At 39.4% G+C, this 23,195-nt stretch overlaps 1 protein-coding gene across 1 annotated transcript in view; it reads right to left on the bottom strand.

The window, feature by feature from the left end:
• LY75 (lymphocyte antigen 75) overlaps nt 1-23,195 on the bottom strand; it is an 83,413-nt gene that overhangs the window by 4,343 nt on the left and 55,875 nt on the right. The window contains exons 20-34 of the mRNA XM_032782055.2: nt 22,092-22,168; nt 21,503-21,639; nt 20,520-20,625; nt 18,121-18,281; nt 17,340-17,469; nt 14,457-14,683; nt 12,165-12,333; nt 9,800-9,964; nt 8,939-9,061; nt 7,284-7,478; nt 6,663-6,883; nt 5,540-5,714; nt 4,056-4,223; nt 2,499-2,621; nt 1,001-1,168 (exon numbers count right to left, since the gene is read on the bottom strand). Of these exons, the coding sequence (XP_032637946.1) occupies nt 1,001-1,168; nt 2,499-2,621; nt 4,056-4,223; nt 5,540-5,714; nt 6,663-6,883; nt 7,284-7,478; nt 8,939-9,061; nt 9,800-9,964; nt 12,165-12,333; nt 14,457-14,683; nt 17,340-17,469; nt 18,121-18,281; nt 20,520-20,625; nt 21,503-21,639; nt 22,092-22,168 (2,345 nt within the window). The remainder of the gene's footprint in view (nt 1-1,000; nt 1,169-2,498; nt 2,622-4,055; nt 4,224-5,539; nt 5,715-6,662; nt 6,884-7,283; nt 7,479-8,938; nt 9,062-9,799; nt 9,965-12,164; nt 12,334-14,456; nt 14,684-17,339; nt 17,470-18,120; nt 18,282-20,519; nt 20,626-21,502; nt 21,640-22,091; nt 22,169-23,195) is intronic.

Below are 23,195 nucleotides of genomic sequence, written 5' to 3'. Positions count from 1 at the left end.
GTCTATAAAATCATGAACGGTGTGTAGAAAGTGAATAAGGAATTATTATTCCTTCAAATAATAGAAGAACCAAGGGTCACTCAATGAAATTAACAGGCAGCAGATTTAAAACAAACAAAAGGAAGTTCTTCTTCACATGATGCACAGTCAACCTGTGGAACTCATTGCCAGGGGGATGTTGTGAAGGCCAAAACTATAACTGGGCTAAAAAAAGAATTAGATAAGTTCATGGAGGGTAGGTCCATCATTGGCTATTAGTCAAGATGGTCAGGGATGCAGCCCCATGCTCTGGCTGTCCCTAGTCTCTGACTGCCAGAATAGATGATAGGATGGATCACTTGACAGTTGCCCTGTTCTGTTCATTCCCTTTGAAAGCATTTGGCAGTGGCGACTGTCGGAAGATGAGATACTGGGCTAGATGAACCATTGGTCTGACTCAGTATGGCCATTCTTATAATGAAGGCCTCTAACTATTTACTGAAAGTGACAAAGAGTCCTGTGACACCTTACAGACTAACAGACGTATTGGAGTATAAGCTTTCCTGGGTGAATATTCACTTCGTCAGATGCAGTATTCACCCATGAAAGCTCATGCTCTAATACGTCTATTAGTCTATAAGGTGACACAGGACTCTTTGTCGCTTTTTACAGATCCAGACTAACACAGCTTCCCCTCTGATACTTAACTATTTATTAATATCTATCTATGCATTTCTAGTGTGCCCATCAACACGACATATCCCAGGCATAGAAATGCGACAACCAGGTATTGAACATACAAAGATTAAAGCAGAAATTAGCTGCTTTACAAAAACAAAAACAGCCTAAAAAGAAACAGGATAAATGAACCTATGCACCATTTAAGTTCCACTTAAGCCACAGTCTTCTGAAGTAAATTTCATCTGAGTGCTCTGTACGCGGACCTTGCCTGACATAAAAATCCTTTCGTGTAACAATAAAAAAAAAAGTAAATTGTATATTAAACACAAGAAAGACATACCTAGAGGAGCTTTACAAACAACTCTGCCTTTACTATGACTGCAGTCAACTTCAGACCATGTTCCATTTGTGGATAGGATAACACTGCATTTACCATTGACTTTTGAAGTTCCATTTGCCCAATTGGCATATTTAACTGCTGAACCATCAAGCCAGTTCAAGGACTTAGCTGTAGGGAAAGATCACAAATACTGCTTTGATAAATCACCATAAAAATTTGCAATATTGCAACATAATGTGAAAATCGCAATTTATTTATTTCATCTCATTTCTAAAAAACAACCGTAGGTGCCCATCCAGTGAGTTGGGTGCCTACTGCATAAATAACAAATGACAACATAAACTGCCCATAAAGATAAATATATCCACCTCAGTTCACCCTTCCTTACAGAGACAGGCTTTGCAGCATGCCCTGGTTAACAAATCTGGGATCTAGCAGACTAAGAGTTGGGAGTGAAGTAAGTTCAATTACTGAGCAACCTGCATAGAAAATGCCCTGTCAGCACCTCAGTCTCATCTATATTGAAGGAGTTCCAGCTCAAGTGCCTCTGCTCATCCTAAATGTGGCACAGGGAGAGATGATATCTCAGGTAACCAGGTCTCAAATCATTTCGGGCTTAAAGTCCATCTAGAATCTTATTGGAACCCAGTGTAGAGCATGGTGTACTGGGCTAATGTGCTCCCAATGTGCGACTCCGCTTAATAAGAGCACTGTAGCATTCCAGCAGTAGATTCAGCTTCTAAATAGTCCCCATGTGTAGCCCCATGTAGGGCGCATTACTGTAATCTAGTCTTGAGGTGATAAAGGCATGGATAATTCTGACAAGGTTCGCATTGGAGAGAAAGGTTTATATTTGTCTTGCCAGGTGCAGATGGAAAATACTTTGTCGCAGCTGCTACCTGGGCATCTAAGACTGGCCCAGAATCTAATACCATCTCCAATTTTCATACTGTTTTACAAATGGTAGTGGCATGCCCATATAAGTTCCACTTACTCTTCTGCCTGCTTCCACCAATCCACCATTATCGCAGTTTTGTCTGGATTAAATCACAGCCAACTAGTTCTCACCAAAACCCCAAACTCCTGTACAATGTCCCTTTGTTGATTATCTAATTTTCATTCCAAAACCACAAAAATAAAAGTGAGTCTGTGAAACTCATAAAATAAATATTTCAGAATAATTTAAAAAAGCCAGCAAAAAACACTTCTCCCCATATACCTTTTCTAACTCATATGTCTTAATCTAGAAGCTAAATGTTTGAATTTAACCCACTGAATATATGAGAAAATAATTCTAAATCACAAATCAAGAAACATTAGGAACTGACACAAACTGGGAAAAGGTAGAAGTTACTATACTGTATAAATTGATGCTAACAAATTGCATAGCAAGGGCAGTTAACTTTTCAAATTCTAAGTATTTTTATATTATTTTCATTCATTTTTATTTACCATATAAGATATACACACACACACACAGTTGGTAGTTACTTCTTACCCTTGAAGTTCTGAGACAATCCAAGCCACACTCTTCTGGTGATGAGGTCATTTTGCCTTATGTGCTTCCTGACAAATGTATTCTCTTCGGCATCCTTTATAGTCAATAGTGTTGCAGAAGGATCTAAGGGAAGAGTTTAGTGGTCAGTACAGAAAGAAATTTTAGAGGTTTCCCTCATAGTCTTTTTAAATTAAATGGATTTTCTAAAAATTCAAAAGGGATCATTTAAGGCACAGAAATGAGAAAGAACATTTGCTAATTTGGACTCCTAAAATTTTGCGATATGTAATCTGCAGAGGAAAAACACAGATTAGGAGAACAGTGCAATGTCATGAGCAGCCTCAGATCACAGTTAACGTCTTGTTTTATCATCTGGGCAGGTGATACAAAATAAAATAAAGACAATTCTCCTGCAAGTCTGGAAAGATATTAAATGATACTGTATGGAAACAGGAGCACTGATCCTGTCAGGTGCTAAGCATCTTCTGTAAACCCCCTTGATTCCTATTAACCTAATAGAGGCTCAGGAACTTGAATCAGGGCAATTTTCTGTATCTAAATAACAATCATATATTGATATACAATGTCACTGCACTTAAGGTGCAATGGCAAGGAGGGGGTGTACTGGGGGCGNTGGGATCATTGTCCAGGATGGGTTGTAGATCCCTGATGATGCGTTGGAGGGGTTTTAGCTGGGGCTGGGGGCGGATGTCCAGTGGGGAGAGCAGGAGGCGTGCTTCAATGCACGGGATCCTCTGGTGGCGTAAAGGACTTTCTGCCAACAGCATAAGTTAAAGAAGGACTATTCTTGCTCTAACACATGCTGGGTCCAAGTGGCCCTGAACTGGGTGTCACACCTGGTAAAGGGAATACCTGCTTCCTTTATTTCAGTTTATTTTACACAGTTTAATTAACCTTAAATCGTCAAAAAAAAAATGACGTAGCTAAAATAATGACAATTCAAACATCCTAAAATTGTGAAGGAAGAAAAAGATTCTGTACATGAGGAATTGCATGCTGCTTATATTATCTGTCACAAAACAATCCCCAGTATTTACTAAAGGAAAAAAAAAAAAGCTCTTCTTTTAGCACAAAAATTGGCCTTTCAGCTTCTGTGTGCATCATTAAGTTTAAAGTGTGAAGTGTCTACTTTCAAATCCTTGGTGGGATTTCTCTGCATTCATCCTATGCCCAGGGCTATAATAAGAATGACTTTGTAACAATACAGGCTTTAATTCGTATAAAGTGGTTTGTGTAAAATAAAACGGTTTTCCCTTGAAAATCAGCCTTGATCTTCTGAATCCTTTATCAATGGTTACACATGAGGTATCACTTTATGTACATTCATGTTCCAGATAAGTAATCAGAACACTGCACAACTTTACCAAAAATATTTATCAAATGCTCCAGAAATCATTAGATAAAACCAGCCATTAGACATATTCCCAAATCAAAGAAACATAAAGCACAAGTTTTGCCAGTGTGTTTTTTCTAATCCTCCCTTAATGCGGAGCTAGTTACAAGATATAACACATTATAAATAAAAACCAAACATACCCAGCTTCTGGCAGACTCTTTTAGCCTCTTCTGCAGTATATACTGAAAAATTGTATAATGCCATGTCAAATGCATAGCAATGATCTTTATACTGCAACCACTGCGATGTTCTAGTACCTTGTGGACACCTGGAGGAGCCTTTGGTTTGCTGTGGCTGTAGTCGTCTCTCTGTAAAAATATAAAAAAACTTTGTATTATGCAAATTAAAAGAGGCTCTGCAGAGTCCAATCACTCTGGGGTAGGGATGCTATATACAAAAATACACACACATGCTGGAAACGGTCTGACTAACCAACAAAATTAATTTATATCCCATTTAGCTTGCTTCTTGAAATACAGTAGATTCATTCATCATCAGCCAATGATTACAGGAAAAGTTCCAGATATTCTGGGACTTTGACCTTCCCATTAGTGGGGGAACCGCTCATTCTTACTGGAATTCAAGCATTCAAATGGCCTTGAAATATGATATGCTCATTCACTGTGCACCTCTGATTTAAGAGCTGACATTTATACCATAGGTCACCAAGAGGTAATCAGTCTAACAATTTATTAAAATTATATTAATTTATATTTATATTAATTTAATTATATTAATTTATTCCATGAAACATGGGTCATGTTGAAAGTCATCCCTCTAATTTGAAGAAACTAAAATAATCTGAGGTCACCAGTTTTATTTATCAGATTTTGCCAAGGTAATTGTCTAAAATGAGGCAGTATGAAACAGATACACATGGTGACAGTCTCATGTTCCCACTACTCAAACTAAGATTCATAAATTAATATGGTAATTTCCACAGCACCTTCCACACAAGGATCTCAAAGTGCTTTATTGCTTTATAAAGGGAGGATATGTATTTCCCATAAGTGGAGAAACTAAGGCACAGAAAGGTTGCCATCTGCCCAAGGCCCAAAGCTAATCTTGGCATAGTTGAAAATAAAACTCAGGACTATTGACTATGAGTCTCCTGTTCTAACTACTACTCAACAGTGCCCTCCAAAAGCCTTTCAGTAATGTGTTACACCCTGCTCAGCTCAGTTTAAAGTTTCTCTCCATTACTGGGCATAGGAAAGAAGTGTCCCAGGCAGTTATCAAAATCTTAAAACAGAAATCCAGTGACAGCACATGACTTTGACAGAGTTGGTATTTCATGGAAGCTGAGCCAACAAAACTCTGCAGTGAAAACATTTTGGGCATAAAGAAACCCTCTCACATTAGGCTGTTTAACAAGCAGTATCTATTTTTAATGCCTGTTTAGGTATCTGGCCACCACTGTTATCAAATGCCGAAGTATGATGCCCAAAGCTTACAAGATATATTGACGAATACTTTGCCACTCCTTCTAAACAATCAGTTTTAAAGAACAAAATGTCTGGTTTAGTCTAAATCACATTTCTTTCAGTCTTCATTTTCTGTTCATAATACAGCATGTAAAATAGAGTATGTGTTAAATTACAGGAAAAAAGGAAATCAGGCTTACTGTCTGAAGAAGTATAGCAAATGGCACCATCAACAACATCTGTGCACCTTTTACGTTTCCAAAATCCTTTAGTATCCAGAAAAACGCAGTTCCCAATAGATGTAGAGTTTTCTAGTTCCCAGGGACGGTAATCAAATTCACTTCCATCAGACCATTCTAAATTAGATTCACTTCCCTGATTAAAGAATAATATTTTTTATACTACTGCATTCAGGTCTTAATTACTCAAATATAAACACAGATAACGTACAGAGAGTGATGGACTAAAGAGTCAAAAACCCATTTCCTCCAAGTCAGTACTGAACCAACGCCCAACATGGTTAGCAGCTTCTATCTTCCAGGTAATACTTAAAACTGAGGCCCCGGCCACTTGTGATCATTGAGGAGTCTGTGGAACTCTAAGAGTAGGGTTGTGGCCAGGCCAAATCCCAACCTGGTAACATTATGCCTCCCTAATTTTCCCCTATGATTTCAATTACATAAGGGATTCTTCACTTCCTGTCCTAACAGATCTATTACTTAGTCATGCTGTAAGCTGTGAAACCACAGAAGTGGGAGCAATATGTAAAGTTTATCGGTTTTTGATGAAAGCTACTAAGCTAGATTCACTTGGAAGTGTAGGCTGGTGGAAACCATAGCAGTGGAAAGTATGCAGTGGGAACTGAAGGGATTAGTGGAGCCCAAAAGATGGGTAGGGTGGTGGACAGATGCACTGAATTGATGTTTCCCTGAGCACTATTTGCTGGTGGGCCCCAAGGGGAGCTTAAAGCTACCCTCCCCTTTGAAAACCCCGAGGAAGAATGGTGGTATAATGGGCAAGGTGGAGCAGAGAGGCTGCATGCTGTACTTCCCTACGCTAGTCGGGTGAATTTGGCCCATCACGTAAGTATGAAATCAGACACTCATTCTAAAATACATTTTTAATCCCCTAATATCTAAGTGTAATAATGTGTAGGAAAAGTTAACATATATTATTAGTTGTAGGGGGAAAAGAAAGCTAATAATCTTCTAGCATGAAATTCAAGCCTCTAAAAGAGCCTGGAAAGATCACAAAGATTTTGGAAATCAACTGCAGAAAATTACTGCAGAAGAAGAAACGATGGTCATGACAGTAGAAACTTACATCAAGGCTTGATAGCCCAAGCCACAGTGGATATCCATCACGCTTTACAATATCTTCCAAAAACTCCTGATGGGATTCACTGTGTATGCTGACTAAATCACTTCCATTCTGTTTGCATTCTCTTAATGCTTCATACCAGGTTATTTTTTTCTGAAGGACCCTGTATGTGGTATTTCCATGTAGTATATACTCAGGCAATGGAGGCTTGTTTTCTCTGGGCCCTATTTCAAGATTAAGATCATAGTTAATTATATACACTTCATTCATGTTATTAGAAATATGTGGAAGTCCATCAGTCTATAATAACTCAATTCAAGCACTGAAGTGTTCAATATAAATTACTTATGGGATATACATTATCTTTTTTATATTAAATGATGGGAGAAAGATGGAGGCACACAGCCAACATCCATCCGGAGCAAAGTACTAGAATACTGACAGACAGCTTCATCCTGCAAATTGAAATCCATGACAGTTTTGCCAATGAGTTCAATGGGAGCAGATGCAGGGTTTTCATTGGGAGTCATGTTCATGGAGGGCTTGCAGGACTAAGCCTTAAAATAAACTTTACCTCCCCAGCCCCCAAAACTTTGGGTGTAATTGTTTCTGGATATTACTGACCCATTTCAATTTTACAGGCAAGAATACTGTGTTGATTAAATTGGAGAGCTTGCCAATTTTGCGTAAGGTTGTAAATATCCCAAAACCCATCACGGTTCACTCCAGCAAAAAACTGATTCTTCTTTACGTTAGGTCTTCCCTGTTTCCAGTTATTGTAAGACACATAAGTTTCATCATACCATTTTAGGGAATCATCTGTGGAAAATATGAAAAAGTTTCCACAGTTAGCCTTGAGCAAAGCATTGATTTTTTAAGAAACATGAAATTCATCTACAACTGAAGATGGTGTGCTCCTGACCAATATTAATAAACACTCACTTTAGATCAGAAAGTATCTGTTTTTTGAAGTTGCTAGAGTTTCCTCTAAGCCCTCACCAAAATTCTAAGTGTCACGAGAAAATGTTCTCTGGAGATTACCCGAATTAGAACTGTGAAAATTCAGATTACAAAAACCAAACCAAACCAAACCAAACAACAGGTACCCTGCAAGTAACCCAGTACTATTTTCTGAAGAAGAGTGGTTTGGTGGATAATAGCTATAACTAGGAATCAGGAACTCCTGAATTCTATACTGGCTATGATGTCTCTGCCTTGTTTTCACATTTTGTAAAATGGAGATTGCCATGACCCTGTGTGTTTTGCAATTCCTTAGCCATGCAATTTGCCAGAATATCCATCACTCTGCAATAAGATGCTCTGGAATCTAAGATTTCTTCTTTCTTTTTTTTTAAATGATGTTTCCTGCCCATGAAGATTACTTTTAAAACAAGAATTGAATGTAATTGATGCAGTGTTGTATTTCTGAGTCTGCAAACACTTTGAGAAGTGTGAACTACCTTATTCATCACAATGAGTTCAGTATTTGAAACCTAAAGATGAAAATTCAAGGCTCCAATACTAAAATCAAATCTTTGCATCTGCATGGAATCCCTTAAGTTCCAATCCTGTTAACTACTCTACAGTTTATTGTTTAAACAGAAACATCCAGTTCATGCACTTGCCCCACAATCCAAAACTACCTCCTGCTCCACCTCTCCAAGGGCTCCAGATTGCAACAGAATTCAGACACCCTGCTTCAGAATCTACATTCAGAATGAAGCAGAGTACATGGACTGAGATGTTATTCATTCATCTTTGTAAAGTGCTTTGAAGATGAAAAGCACTATTATTCTAACAGAAAAATTGCAGAAAACTTACTGCACATAATAGAGAATGCAGGGTTGGTCACGAATTGCACCTGTAGGAGCTTTAGTAGTTTGCTACTCAGTCTGGGCTTGAAATTCCAAAGTAGTGAGCACCTAAACTGTTCCTAACTTCAATGGGAGTTGTGGGTGCTCAGTATCTCTGTAAGTCTGGCCGATGTGTATTGCTAAAAATGTCAGCACATATCACTGTGCTCTTTTTAAATCCTGCCTTTTGGTAAAATCAATAACCTGGATTAAGCAGACTGTGTAGGATCTAAATATCACTGGAACAGACAAAAGATTTCCAATTATTTCCCTCTAAAAAATATAAATGAAAATATAGGCAATTGTAAGCATTAGTATATATTTATTTTTATAGTATCTTGGATTGCTCTACCATATGTAGTATGTAAGAAATGTATCAGTTTAATGATAGTAAATTAACAAATTTTATTACGAAAAAAATCTTACCACTGTCGTCATAAATTACACCCAACCATACCCATGTAGCTAGGCCACTGAACGAATGTAGCTGCTCAACAACAAAGTTATTTTCTTCCTCATCTCTAATATTCAAGACAAATGCATCTGGATCTGTTGAAACAATTTTTAAAATAATAGTTAGTTTATTACAAGTTTATCTATCATCTACAAAACAAATTAAGTTTTGATCGCCAATGTTTAATCATTACTACACACCCCGCCCCCCCAAACATTCTAAAAGGACAGACAACACATGAGCCAACAAAAATATTACGACAAATTACCATTTTTCAAAAGGCAATGTCAACACTACCTGTTCTTTGAGTATTTTGTAGACAAGTGAAGGATTTCAGCTTCTAGCACTCTCAGCTTACTTTTCAGGAGCACTTCATACACTTAAAAACAAGATTCCTTTTCCAGTAAGGAAAAACCCATCACTGGCCCATGCCAACTGATTCGGGCTTGTGGGACTTAGGCTATGAAGCTGTTTCATTGCTGTGTAGACTTTGGGGCTTGGGCTGGGGCCATGCTCTAGGACTTTGTGGGGAGGGAGAGTCCCAGAACTCAGGCTCCAGCCCAAGCCCGGAAGACTACACAGCAATGAAACAGCCCCACAACCCAAGCCCTGCGAGACCGAGTCAGCTGGCATGGGCCAGCCACAGGCTTTCCTTTGCTGTGTAGGACCCTTTATGCATTAAAAATTGACCTTCTGATTTTAAAAAATGGACAACAATATCTGCTATCTTTCAAACTCCCCCTAGGCTTCACCTCCGTAGTTTTTCAGTTTCTGTACAATCAGCGTAAAAGACACGGTCAATTTGAAATCTAGTAATTAAAAGTAATACTTACTTATTTTCTTGCATAAGTGGTGGGCTTCTTGTGATTTCATTTCTTGCCATCTATCTTTTGTTATCATGAAAGTGTAACAACTATTTTGAAATGATATCCATGGTGTATTTTTAAACTTATGTGGACATTTAATATGTTCAACAACTTGTTCTTTTTCAGTCTCATCTGGAAAAAAAAGAAGACTCTCTTAGGTCATGCACAATTTTAAAATAAGACAGCTCATTCCTCACAACAAATTCCAGTGTGATATGAAAATCTGTTACAAAACATAAATTCAGCATAAAATATAACATTGTTCCCAGTCTTCTCAGAACAGTGATATTTCCATAAACTTAAAGATGGTAAGAAGCAATGATTTTATGAAATGGGATATACAAATACTTTAAAAATGGTTCTCACAGGAACTATTTTAGGTTAAGTAGTTTTAGGAACAAATACATATAATAAAACCAGAACAAATATTATCCGGTAACTTAGCTTTTGCAGTGATTCTTGTGCAAGCACAGACTACCTTTTACATTTGTACACAGCAATCCTAAAAGGGTAAAACATTCCAATCTTGGGGCACCATGTAATTCCCATTGAAGTCCCCAACTAAAACCTCTCCAGAACATCATCAAGGATCTACAACCTAGTCTGACGGATGATCCCTCACTCCTATAGACTTTGGGAGACAGGCCAGTCCTCGATTACAGACAGCCCCTCAACCTGAAGCAAATACTCACCAGCAACTACACACCACACAACAAAAACACTAACCCAGGAACCTATCCCTGCAACAAACCCCATTGCCAACTCTGTCCAGATATCTATTCAAGGGACACCATCACGGGTCCTAATCATATCAGCCACACCATCAGGGGCTCGTTCACCTGCACATCTACCTATGTGATATATGCCATCATGTGCCAGCAATGCCCCTCTGCCATGTACATTGACCAAACTGGATAGTCTCTACACAAAAGAATAAATGGACACACATCAGATATCAGGAATGGCAATATACAAAAACCTGTAGGAGAACACTTCAACCTCCCTGGACACTCAGTAACAGACTTAAAAGTGGCAATTCTTCAACAAAAAAACTTCAAAAATAGAATCCAATGAGAAACTGCAGAACTGGAATTAATTTGCAAACTGGATACCATCAAATTAGGCCTGAATAAAGACTGGGAGTGGCTGGGTCACTACAAGAACTAAAAAAACTAATTTCCCCATGCTAATTTGCCCCTACTGTTACTCAAACCTCCTTGTTAACTGTTTGAAATGAACCACCCTGATTACCACTAGAAAACTGATTTTTCATCCTGTTGATAATAGCCCACTTTAATTGATTTGTCTCAACCCCCCAGTTGGTAAGGCAATTTCCATCTTTTCATGTGCTGCTATATATATCTTCCTACTGTATTTTCCACTCCATGCATCTGATGAAGTGGGTTTTAGCACACAAAAGCTTATGCCCAAATAAATTTGTTAGTCTATAAGGTGCCACAAGTACTCGTTGTTGTTCCCATTGAAGTTAATGAGACTACTCCTCTAGTAATCCAGACTGAAAGAATCAACTTAATTATACCATAATCACAAGGAATTTCTTGTTGCAATTTTGTATTTAAAGCAATAGCCCATATCATGCCCTTCCACAGAAAAACCTACAAGAATAGTCTCACAAGGAAGAAATTTCTGTGAAGATCTCAGAGGGATCCCCTCACATCATCCTTTTCTTTTCTGTTTTTTTTGTTTGGTTTTTGAGGGGGGAATTGTTCTCCTCCTCCACTGTCCTTGGCCAAACCTAGAAGATCCCAAGGGACCTCTTCCTAGGGTACATTATTCTATTTGGAACAATTTCTGTGGAGTTGGCGAAGGCTCAATTTGCACCTCCTGACTTGATCTCCACTTGCAACTCCTTCCACCTACCCAGTCGCCAATCTCCCCCCGCAGCCTGGACTCCAGACTGTATGAAGAGGCCTCCACAGGGCCCAGATGGTGCAGGGGAGATGGCTAAATCCTCCTTCCACATGGAGGTGAGGGAGATCCATGTTCAGAGGGTGTCCTCAGTGGGCAGATCTGGAGGGCACAATCTGGGTCAACATAGCAATCCTGAATGTTATTAAATAATTACATAGTGCTTGGGTAACTTGCTCAGGTATGTACATGGCCCATTTCCAAGGCACCAGTGGGTTTTCTGGTACACAAACAACTAAACAAGCCTGTTCTAGAAAGTAGTCTATGTTTAGTGTATATAAATGGAACATTTTTTTTTAAAAATAATTATAAAACATCTTTGTTACTGAGTTTTACTATGTATATTACTTATGAAAGATGGTTTTTTAAAAATAATGAGAATGTATTTTCTCAGAATACATACTTCTTGGCAAGTAGCAAATAGCACCTGGATTTTCAGAGGAACATGCAGAAGTTTTCCAGAATCCATCAATATCCAAAAACACACATTCTTCACTTGTTTCTTCATCTTCTTCAGACCAGCGACTAAAATCAATGCGCTTTCCATCTGCCCAGCCATAATGTTTTCCATCCTAGCATCATACCAATAAAAGATGAGAGCTTACACACTTAAAAAAAAGTCTAGGTACATCAAATGACATGATACTATATTTCTACCGGGTGAAACCCTGTGTTCAGCAAGAATTGCAGGTGCTCAGCAGCTTTTAGGATTTGGTCTCTTGTTAAAATAATAAACTAAGTCTGTCACATTCAGTTTTGCTGCTGAAAAAAACTACATTGACTATTGTGAATGGCAAATGATAACACGTAGATGTTAGAGAGACAAGGTGGGTTGGGTAATATCTTTTATTGGACCAACTTCTGTTGGTGAGAGAGAGAAGCTTTCAACCTTACACAGAGGTTACCTGAAGAACTACTCTGTAAGCTTGAAAGTTTGCCTCTCTCACCAACAGAATTTGTTCTAATAAAAAAATATTACCACACTCACCTCGTCTCTCTAATATTCTGGGATCAACATGGCTACAACAACAGTGCAGAACTTAGATGTCTAACTATTATGCTTGATTTGCAGGCAAAGCCAGGTAGCTTGATTTCTAAATGGTATCATTTGCACCTGCCATTAACTGTGGGCACAATTATTTGTGCATCGAAATTAGAAGTAATTTCTAAGAGTCAGTCCTGTTGTTTCCCCATGTTAGATCAAATGTAACATATTAATGTTTAATATTAAGTACTTCTCGAATTTATAATTAGACATATTCCTGCCCTGAAGATGACAACAATAAATAAATAAATAATAATAAATTGTATTAAAACACAAGAAAAGTAAGTGGATCTATGCATTAGGAAAGTTTTAAATTTAAAAGTCTTCTGTATTTAAGACTACTCTTATATTAGGAATTGATACCAGCTGTGCTAATCTTTTTTTCTTTTTTTTTTTTAGCTGACTATATCTTCCTGGTATGTTCAGTGCTAGAACTGCAGGCTCTCCTGGCACTGTCTCATTGCCTACAGGCATGAGCTGCTGTGTAGGCAGTACCCCTCTACATGTTTCAGAGCTTTAGTGCCATATGCAACAGGATGAGGCATTTGATCCCCACTTAAAGGTCACCTACAAAGGGAAGAGAGGTTGTCTTCTTTTTTGCTTCTTTGTGAAGTACAGATAAGACATGAAAAGTTTGTTTTCTTTAAAAATTCCCTGTATGTTTTATACATTAAAAATACCAGGTTTTTCTTCTCTGTTGTTCCTGGAAAACTCTATGGACAGCTGCAGAAGTAGGAGAATTATGATGTCATAGATACATGACCATGAAAACAATTTTTATTCCAGCTATTTAAAACTTTGTGTTTTGCTTGGTTTTGGTAATACTTATTTAATTCAAACATCCATAAATGGTCAGAAGAAAAGATGTTTGTTAAAGATTCAACAATCACTCATACACTCATGCCCCACGCTTTTTAATTAACAGATGAGAGAGCTCCCAATCCACACTGGGAATTTCCAAGAAGTCCTCCAACAAACAGAGAAGAAAGAAGCCTTGACACTATTGATATTTTTAAGATACAAAAGCATATTTTTTTTAAAAAATACCCTTTCACAACTTTTCTCCATTATTAAGAAGCAATAAAGCATACAAATCCTACCTGAAAAAGTCCATTCCAAGTTCTAAGATAAGATTTTACAATATATTTCAAACAGTTTTTACCAGTTGCTTTTGGATTTCATTTGCTATCTTTCAGATTTTCTCTTTTTAAAACATTTTGGTTGGCCTTCCTTGATCCTGCCCCAGAATTTCAAATGACAGCAGCAATTACAGAACCACTGACAACAGAGGGGCAAAGACGATGCAATGATATAGTTTGCTGCTACTATAAAATATTTTCCTCCATCTTAAAACCTGAGGGACGTAGCCTCCTCTCAATCAATCCATCAACAGGAGTTCCACACCTGAATGTGCACCTCAGAGAACTGAAAATCTAGTATTTAACCCTAAGCCTCAGGACTGGTTGACCTCCTGGTAGACCTCTAGCTTCAAGATGGTTCTCTGCAACTGAAAATAGATGTCAATGGAAATATCTACTTAAAAATAACCCAGTAATTTTCAGTTTCATTGTTTCCCAAGTCATTCCTTTACTATTCCACCCTACCCTAAAAAATGGTTCTAAGGAGGGATGGGGAGGAGATAAAACGTACATCTTTGCTGAAGAGTCCAATCCACAGAGGGTAATTGCGAACAGCAGCCTGTACGGTAAGGAAAGCCTGTTGGTACCGATCTGTGATGCTAACGAGCTGCATGTTTTTCTGTTTGCACTCCCGCAGTGCATCATACCAGGACAAATTCTTCAGAATTACTGTGTAATGGACATTTTGATAGGTCAGTGTTTCACTAAGGACTTGCTGTGTCTGGTTGTCAACAACCCCTGTAAATAATCAAGAAACAGAAGCATTAAGTAGGATAAACACTGCAAAACATTTTAGTTCTCAGTTTCTTTTGTAACAGCAGCAGCAGCAAAACTCATTCAAATTTCTTTTGGGAATAACCATCAAAAATAAAATTAAAAGAAGACTCATAGACTGTTGCAGACTACAATTTTACTATAACAGAATCGATAGAGAGCGTATCTATGGAAAAATGTAAAGCTCTTTTAAAATGTAAATATGTAAGTCCCTGTATAAAAGCTTGGTAGAAAGGCAGTAACAGAACTACTGGGCTTTGTGGCTTTCCAGATTCATTCAATTTAACACAAAAGAGTTTAAAGTTATTAGGAAAAAACATACTCTCTGGGTGAAATTAATGTGAAACTGGTAGCCTTCTACAGAACTGTGCACAGATGTTGTGACAATCAACAGGGGCCATGCATCTCCGAACAGTCTGACAGAGAGAGGAATGAGTCAAGTAAAGAGCCATCAGATTCATTCTTATATAAATCTAATGGGCAGTAAACCTGGTATAGGTAGCTCTTCCAGCCAGTATATTGCAAGAGCAAGCAGAGAGGTAATAGTTTGCCTCCACAGCATGTGCTCAGTTTCTTGCACAAAGCCACCTGACCTGTGTATTGTGCGGGAAGTGGTGAAATTTACCATTTGGGTTCTAGTTATCCAATATTATCACAATGAGCGGCATTAATTTCATCCAACCAAGTGATGCATGCAACTATAAAAAATGCAAACTTTACATGGATGGGGAATTAGAGCATGTGGATCTAATGATTCCAAGAAGTTTATGGGCTGACACCAGAGCTAAATCTGGCCCTAGAATTTTGTAAAATGTGCACTGGCATCTAACACAAAGGTGTCTCAGGAATACAAAGGGTTGTCAAGGGAAAAAATTACTCTGTATAAATAAGAGCATTCAAGTGACTGATGAATAGGCTGACAGACCAATACTCAAACGACAGAGCCATAATGTTAATTTTATGTTTATGCACAATTTGCAGCTGTCAGTGGATTAGAGAGGTGACATGAAAGAAACAGAATGTTTGAACTAGCCCATGGCTGCTGTCAAGTGCTTCTATGTAGTAAACAGCTTCAAAAGAGAACTGTTTTGTTCTCACACACTTAAAGGTTAATAGTAAAGAGTTAGGAGAAAAATATATATTTCCCAAAGATGAAAAAAGAATATTGCTGATGTTTACAAGCACAATTATCACAACATTTTGAGATAATCATTAAATGTCTGAGATGCCAAGGAATCCAAGCTGCTGACTCACTTACTTCTGTGACAAAAGTGACATGAAAACCATAGGGCCAGATTGTACTTGGCCAAGGATGCCATGGCAGAGTGGAAGAAGTCTCCCCTGCTGCAGCATCCTGAGCTGTGGCCAGGCACAACTGCAGTTTCTGCAAGAGCCAACTAAGCGCTCCTTCCCTGCATGTCTGGGTGTTTAGAGGCTTAATAACCCAAGAATAATGGGGACCACATTGCAGCAATCACTGCACTTTCCCTGAATGTCATTTTCCTTTTCTGGAGAGAAATATATTTATCAATAGCGGCTGCACTCTTTTATTGGAGTCTTACAAGCATTTTTAATGTTCAGAGCCTCTGCAGTTCACCTTTTCTTTTTTTTAATAATTAATAAAAAAAATCCCCTTCAGATTTTTCAGACTGAATCACTGTCCGTCCCTCCTTCAAATTTATAAATAGTTATTTGAAAGGATTTATACATAGCAGAACATACCCCGAAGATGGATATACTGCATATTAAACCCTTGGCAGTTAAACAGGAACTAAAGCTTTGTTCAGATTGGGTAATTGCCCTGATTCGAGTAATCAGTGGGCAGCCACCAATATAGCTGCACTGGTGCAGCGCCCCTCCCCAGTCCTGAGTATAAACAGGAAAGCCACACTGTATCAGTGGAGGTAACCCTGCTTGAAGCCAGGGCAAGTTGCACAATGCTAATTTTGTGTCTCTTTGTCTACATCTGGGGTTTGCATGAAGGTAGCTAAACAAGTGGTCTGAAATCAAGGCTAATTCCAAGTGTAGATGAGACCTCATATTATCCCTTCAGTGTTAAAACTCACAGGAGTTGGTTAAGTGGGATTAAAACTCTGTGTGGCTCTCCTCACGGAGTTTTGCCCACGTTGTTCTGGGGAAGAGGAGTCATTTGCTCCATTCCTCACTGAATAAAACAAAGTCCATCCCCAATCCCCGTAAGTCCCCAAAGTGTCCAAAGAAGATCAGCGCCATTTACTTAGAGGCCTTGTACTCCATGCCACCTAAAAAACCCACCCCCCCCCCCGCCTTCACTCTCAGGCAGCGTATCTCCACAGGAACTTCACTATCAGGGCCTCCACTGCCACGGCTTTCCCCAAACACCTCTTAAAAGGGGTTTCACACTGTGGATGGTGTCATGGAAAATGTAGGCATGGGAAATTTTTCAGGAGCGATGAGGTTTGTCCTCATGGCTCCACCACTGGATGCCCAGTATGGTCTGTCAGTCGCCAGAAGGATCCTGCCACCAGCGAACACCCTTCTTGAGATGCTGTGTAGAGGGAAATTATGCCTCAGGAAAGGTGATATCCATGCATGAAGGGGCTTCTTGGCAGGTGGATATTAAGGACACAGTCAGTCTTACCTAGTGGCTTCTGGCAGATACCCAAAAAATGCTCCTCAGCACAAGGCAAGGAATTCCATGTTCCAACATATAAAGATTTGGGGTTGTTGAGCATTACACCACACTGGTTGTTTATTTCCTCATCAAACATCTGAAAACCAGAAAACTCATCAAGTTCATGTATGATACAAACACTCTTGTGTGGAGAGAGCGAATGAAGATCAAGTTAGGAGAATATACTTCTCTTAGTATGTGCAGAGCAGTAGTACAACACGCAGCTAGTTTATTTTGCAATATTACCAGGTTGCTGGATTGTTTGTGAAAAACATTACCTGGACCCACTATACTTTTTAAAAATTCTTGTTAATCAGTGGCATTCCATTATGTTTATTATGCTGCTCAATGAACAGTGCAGCCAGGAAAACGATATGTGTAATGGTTTATGGATGTATTCTGCAAATAACTGAACCAAAAACTATATAGTAACATCCCTCTGCTACCTACATTTTTATGGAATGTGGCATCTCAGCTACATATTAGATATGCAAACAGACTGAAGAGATTCCAATTTTTACATCCCTTTCCATTTTAATAATTAGTGTTCAACACATATCATCCAAATAAAGATACAAAGAGCTCAGTCATTACTGGTCCCATGTCTGCCAATTAAGAATACAATTTCTTGGTTTGGGACCTTTACATGTTTTTTCTCTTTTGTTATTTTGATACAGTTACCAAAACACCAATGTTCTATACTTTTTATAGGACAAAACATCAGCCAGATTTGTATATTCAAACTTACATCAAGCGGAATCTTCCTTAGCCTTCCTCTCAGCAATGGGTGAAAGTTACTGTACAGCAGTCTACTGCCATCTACCCATTTGTTTTCCCTTATGCTGAAAAAAAACTTCAAACCAATCCAAATGTTTTCTTCTAAACCAGGAAGCAAGGATATTAAAAAATCTGTTGGGCAGAAAAATAAAAATTTACATACTATGATTTAGACAACCACAGTAAACATTTGGAAAACAGCTTGCATAAATAAGATAGTACAACCCCCATCTACATTAACTTAATTTCCCACCCTAGTCTTTGAAAATGCAATAAGCCATTTTAATAGAGTATTAAGTGTTTTGCAATTTTATCATTCCATCCTTTCCATATCTGACAAGGACATTATTTAAACAAATCATTTGAGAGGATTAGCCTTTTAACAGGCTAAGGTCTAATTGAGGGCCAGGAGAGAAGTTTAACTTGTTTCTGTCTCTCTCCTCTCTCCCCCTGACATTAACCTTGTCTCCTTGCATCTCCACCCAAATTTCAGAAGGTGCCTCCCTACTGCTCTGTAAGACCTTCTACTGACTTCCCACAGAAGCATCAAAAGCGGGCTCCATGTCCTCTTTGAGGGCATGGAGAGTTTCACTTGCTTCCCACACACTTCCCTCTCTGACTGCTGGGCATGCCTCTATAACAGAGCCAGTTACTGAATAAGTGCCTGATTTACTCAACCAAGAAACAGAGAAAGTCAGGATAGAGGGAAGGAATCAGTTCCAACTGAGAAAGACTCAAGAATCCCAAGACAGCCACTCTTTCTTCTCTGTGGCAACACCCACTATTGGGTGTGGCTACGAATGCTTAATGTGTGCCAGGGTTTAGCCTCAGCACCCCTAGGCTTGATAGTTCATAGATAGCCCTGGGACCTCTAGGCTTGCTGCATCAGTTATGAATGTAAACTAATTGCTTGAGCCCCGGCACCTCTTTCATACAAATTAAGCACTGATGTTCGTTAAGACATTTAGAACTAGCTACCTGCCATATGTTAGCTAGCTCCAGGCTAGTCCCAAGCTCTTTTCCTAAACCAGACAAACCCATTAACGGTTAAAACCTCTCAGGAGTAGTCACTATCCAATAGACAGCTACAGAAAGGGCCACAGTACATGAGGGATGGAGGGAAGGCTGGCAGGAAGAGGTGGTTACCTAAGTTATGGCAGAGCTGTCTTTCTCCACCACAGCTTTGCCATTGCACCGACTTGCCTGGCAGACAGGGCCGGCTCCAGATACCAGCGCAGGAAGCAAGTGCTTCGGGTGGCCAAAGGAAAGGGGCGGCACGTCCAGGTCTTCAGGGGCAATTCGGCGGCAGGTCCCTCAGTCCCTCTTGGAGCAAAGGACCCACCGCCGAGGAATGCCGCCGATCGCAGCTTTTTTTTTCTTCTTTGCCGCTTGGGGAGGCAAAAGAGCCTGAGCCAGCCCTGCTGGCAGAAATCTGTCACCAGGACTAATTTATTATGCTAAATATCCTTCAAACAATTGAAATGAACATCCATTTACACAATCATGCTAAGAAATGTTTGAAGCAGAATATGCTTTTCTACGGTTAAAAGAGTTCTGAATTGCTCCAGTCTCAGCCACTTGAGTTCCAGTGGGGGTCCATCTCAGTGCTGTGAGAGAGCAGCAGACTGCTTTTCCACTGTGCACTGTTAACTACTGAAGTGGCCTGTCTGGTCTATTTTCTATATTTCACTGCACTGAACTGACTTGGCTGGAGGTCACTTACCTATACAAATAATGTTACACACAGTATGGAGCTCTGTTGTGAGCTACATCTTCAGACATATCTGTAGACAACTACCTGCCCACTACAGAAATACAAATGTATTAACAGATGTCTCTCTCAACAGATAGGTAGTCAGATACATCTGTAGACAGCTATTTGCAGCAAATGTCTTCTCTTCATTGCATTCACCTCAATGAGCTTTTAACTTCTGAAGTAAAGCTTGGAAACTGCTTTAGACACGGTTCCGCTACCCTTCATAAATCTCTGGTAGTCTTTGCAATTTCTAATTCCCTTCATACGCAAGGGTATGAAGAAAAACTGGTCTTTGAACTGGTTCTTTTCCTTTTTCCACGGTTTGCCCATTGTGTGTGCATTTCCCATTCTGTGACAGGCAGAATTCCTCTGACACAGTGCAAATAATTAAAGGCATTAGTTATAGGTTTTTATTTTATTGAGAATTTTTAGAATTATTTCAGTAAGACTCAAAGTAATTGAATGATTTTACAATTAGATAACACTGCCACATAATTCCCAGTCTGCTGCATGATCCTGTGCAGTTATGCTGCATAGACTGGGGAAGCGGCTTGACATATTATTTTGGTCTAAAGTTCTGTATAGTATAAAGAGCCTTGAATTTACCATCATACCTTGTTCAGCCTGGCTTGAGATTGATGGAAGAGTGCCTCCAAAAGTTTCACATACTTCATTGGCTTCTTTAAATGTTAAAAATCTGTGTTCTATTTTTAGAAAACACTGCAAAATAAAAATGGTAAAAACTTATGCAATGTAGCACAAGTTCACTTTCTCTTTAAGATTTATTGTATCTTAGATGTAATACATAAATCAATGACCCTAAAACCCTTACACCTCACTTATCTTGCTTTCTGTGAGAAAAGTATTAGAAATGCAATTATAGATAAATGCATTCAGGCTCTGATTCAGCAAGGTGCCTTTTAACAGGGTGACTGTCCAGTTAAGGATAGTAGGGACTAAGGGTCAGTAAACCCTATTTTCCTTTAAGATGCCTAGGACTTTTGGAGCAGATGAAGACCTACAGACGGGCAGAGGCAGGTGTTGGGAGAGAGGAAGATGGTCCCAGAGACATAGTTAATGCTTGGGGGAAACCAAGGCTACTGTTTCTTTAAAGGCCCAGAAGCCTTGTCGTGCAGGGTGGGACAAGCCTCCCCTCTCTCTCAGGTAAGTGGGAGGAGCCTGGAGAAGGAGGGCAGCATATAGCTGCCTCCTCTTTCACAGGAGGGCAAGGATTGCCATCTGCTAATCTCTCTCAGCCCAGAGAGGAAAAGGGCTGAACTACAAAGTGGTGGAGGCAGCTGAGAAAGAAGCTGGTTTTAAGGCATCAGCTACTCTGAATTAATGCAGATCGCAAGAAGGTGGCTTTTGGACTGACGAGCCCAAGAGAAGGAACTTGATGGAACTGATGCAAACATTGAGAAGGAAAGCTGTGGGACACCTGAAAGAAGACCAGGGGTTGGGGCTGAGGGCTACCAAGTCCTCTGCAAAGGAGGGATCTGGTTTAAACACTCTGGCCTGAAACTGAGGCTTGGTCTACACTACAAAGTTAGGTTGCCATAATGCAACTAATGATGAGTGTCCTATATTCCCCCTTTACCTTGTTCTGAAACAGAATCCATTCTTTAGGGCATTCTCCTTTAGGGGGTTGATATTCTGGCTCATGTTTCTCCAGTAAGGATGCATTAGATTTTTCACATATGAAGGGCAGTTTCAGATTGCAGTTTATTGGATAGTCTGTAGGAAATATAAATAAAAGTTATTATCTGTATTCTGATAATGACTATGATGTGCAAGGTGTTACCTAGCCTTGTGGGAAGAGACAGTCCTATGTAACTATAACATACAGCTGCAAATTATGCAAAGTAAAGTATTTTAAAATGACAGTAGAATAAAGCATAAAAAATTAAATGTATGAGAAAATATCATATTGATAAGAAAGGACCAGATTTGACAACCTTACTCACTTTCAGTAGTTACTTACTCTACAAGTGGTATCACTGACTTCAGTGGAGAAATGTGGAATAAAGTCCTATACACTGTAAGTGTGAGTTTCAGAATCTGTGTCACAGTGCAAAAAGTGTGAGTTTCAGAATCTGTGTCACAGGGCAAGCCCCTGGATCTTGTATTCTGTATTGCATTCTGGACAGAGCTAATTTTTTTTTTTTATATTAAAGGAACAACCTTACCTCTATACCAGCCCTTCGAAGAAATATACCAACAATCCCTCCAGAATCGATCATGGAAACGTGGAAATAACTGTAAACTAGATACAAACATTTCAGAGTCAGTCCCTGACAAAAGATGCTCTTTTAGGGGAAAATCCTGGGCATGGCAGCAGAACTAGCGTGCCTCTGCTGCTTGGGAGAGAGGAAATTTCAAGGGCGTACACATATGAAGGGGTTGCCTGTGCCCTAATGTGCAAGAGGTTTAAGGAGAGGGCTAGTGTAGAGGAAAGTGGGCGGTAGGGTCAGAAGATCCGCAGTGATTAGTGCAGTCATGGATATACTGACCAAATAAACCCTACAGAGAGGTACACAACAGGAGCTCTGCCTGGCTACTCAGGCTGTACACTAAGGAGCTGTCTAATTGTTTGCCCCTACTGCAACCCCTCCTACATTATCATGCACCGTGAGGATAATAAAATATAGATTCTACATTCTTCTGTTCAAAATTATTCTTTTTTAAAATGTAGCATTTTGCTACTTATGCATCCTAAGATTTTCTTGGACAGGAAGGCCCTGTTCCTTAGCTGCAGCTGAGGAGCACACAGAGCAACTCAAGAGGGTTGTATAAAGGTTGCTGTAAGACATCTCTGCATTTCCCTGATCCTGGATCAACACTGTGCCAGACTATGTCATAAACTAGAAGCAGCCTGAAGGCTGCTTTAAATTACACTGCCTGCCAATGGCACCAAGGACCAGGGACCCCCAGGGCACAAAGAAGCCCTGGATAATTCTCAAGCCAGCCAAAGGGAGGAGTGGTGGTGTAGCAGCTTTATCCTAGTTTTACAACACCAAAGGATCCCCTAACCTAGGGTAATCTTCCTGTGGCTGGGCATGGCAGAAAGCAGAGAAGAGGACAGAAGATGACTTATCTAATTTCGTATGCTCTATATGTAAATATTTTGTTCATGGTTTTTAACTTACAAGATGAAAAGACGGTTACTCACCTTTGTAACTGTTGTTCTTCGAGATGTGTTGCTCATATCCATGCCAGTTAGGTGTGCGCGCGCCGCGTGCACGTTCGTCGGAGAAACTTTTACCCTAGCAACACTCGGTGGGCCGGCAGGT

Source organism: Chelonoidis abingdonii, chromosome 10, assembly GCF_003597395.2.
Source record: "Chelonoidis abingdonii isolate Lonesome George chromosome 10, CheloAbing_2.0, whole genome shotgun sequence".
NCBI lineage: Eukaryota > Metazoa > Chordata > Testudines > Testudinidae > Chelonoidis > Chelonoidis abingdonii.
The sequence above is the reverse complement of the archived record's forward strand: the minus strand, read 5'-3'. Positions and strand labels throughout refer to the sequence as shown.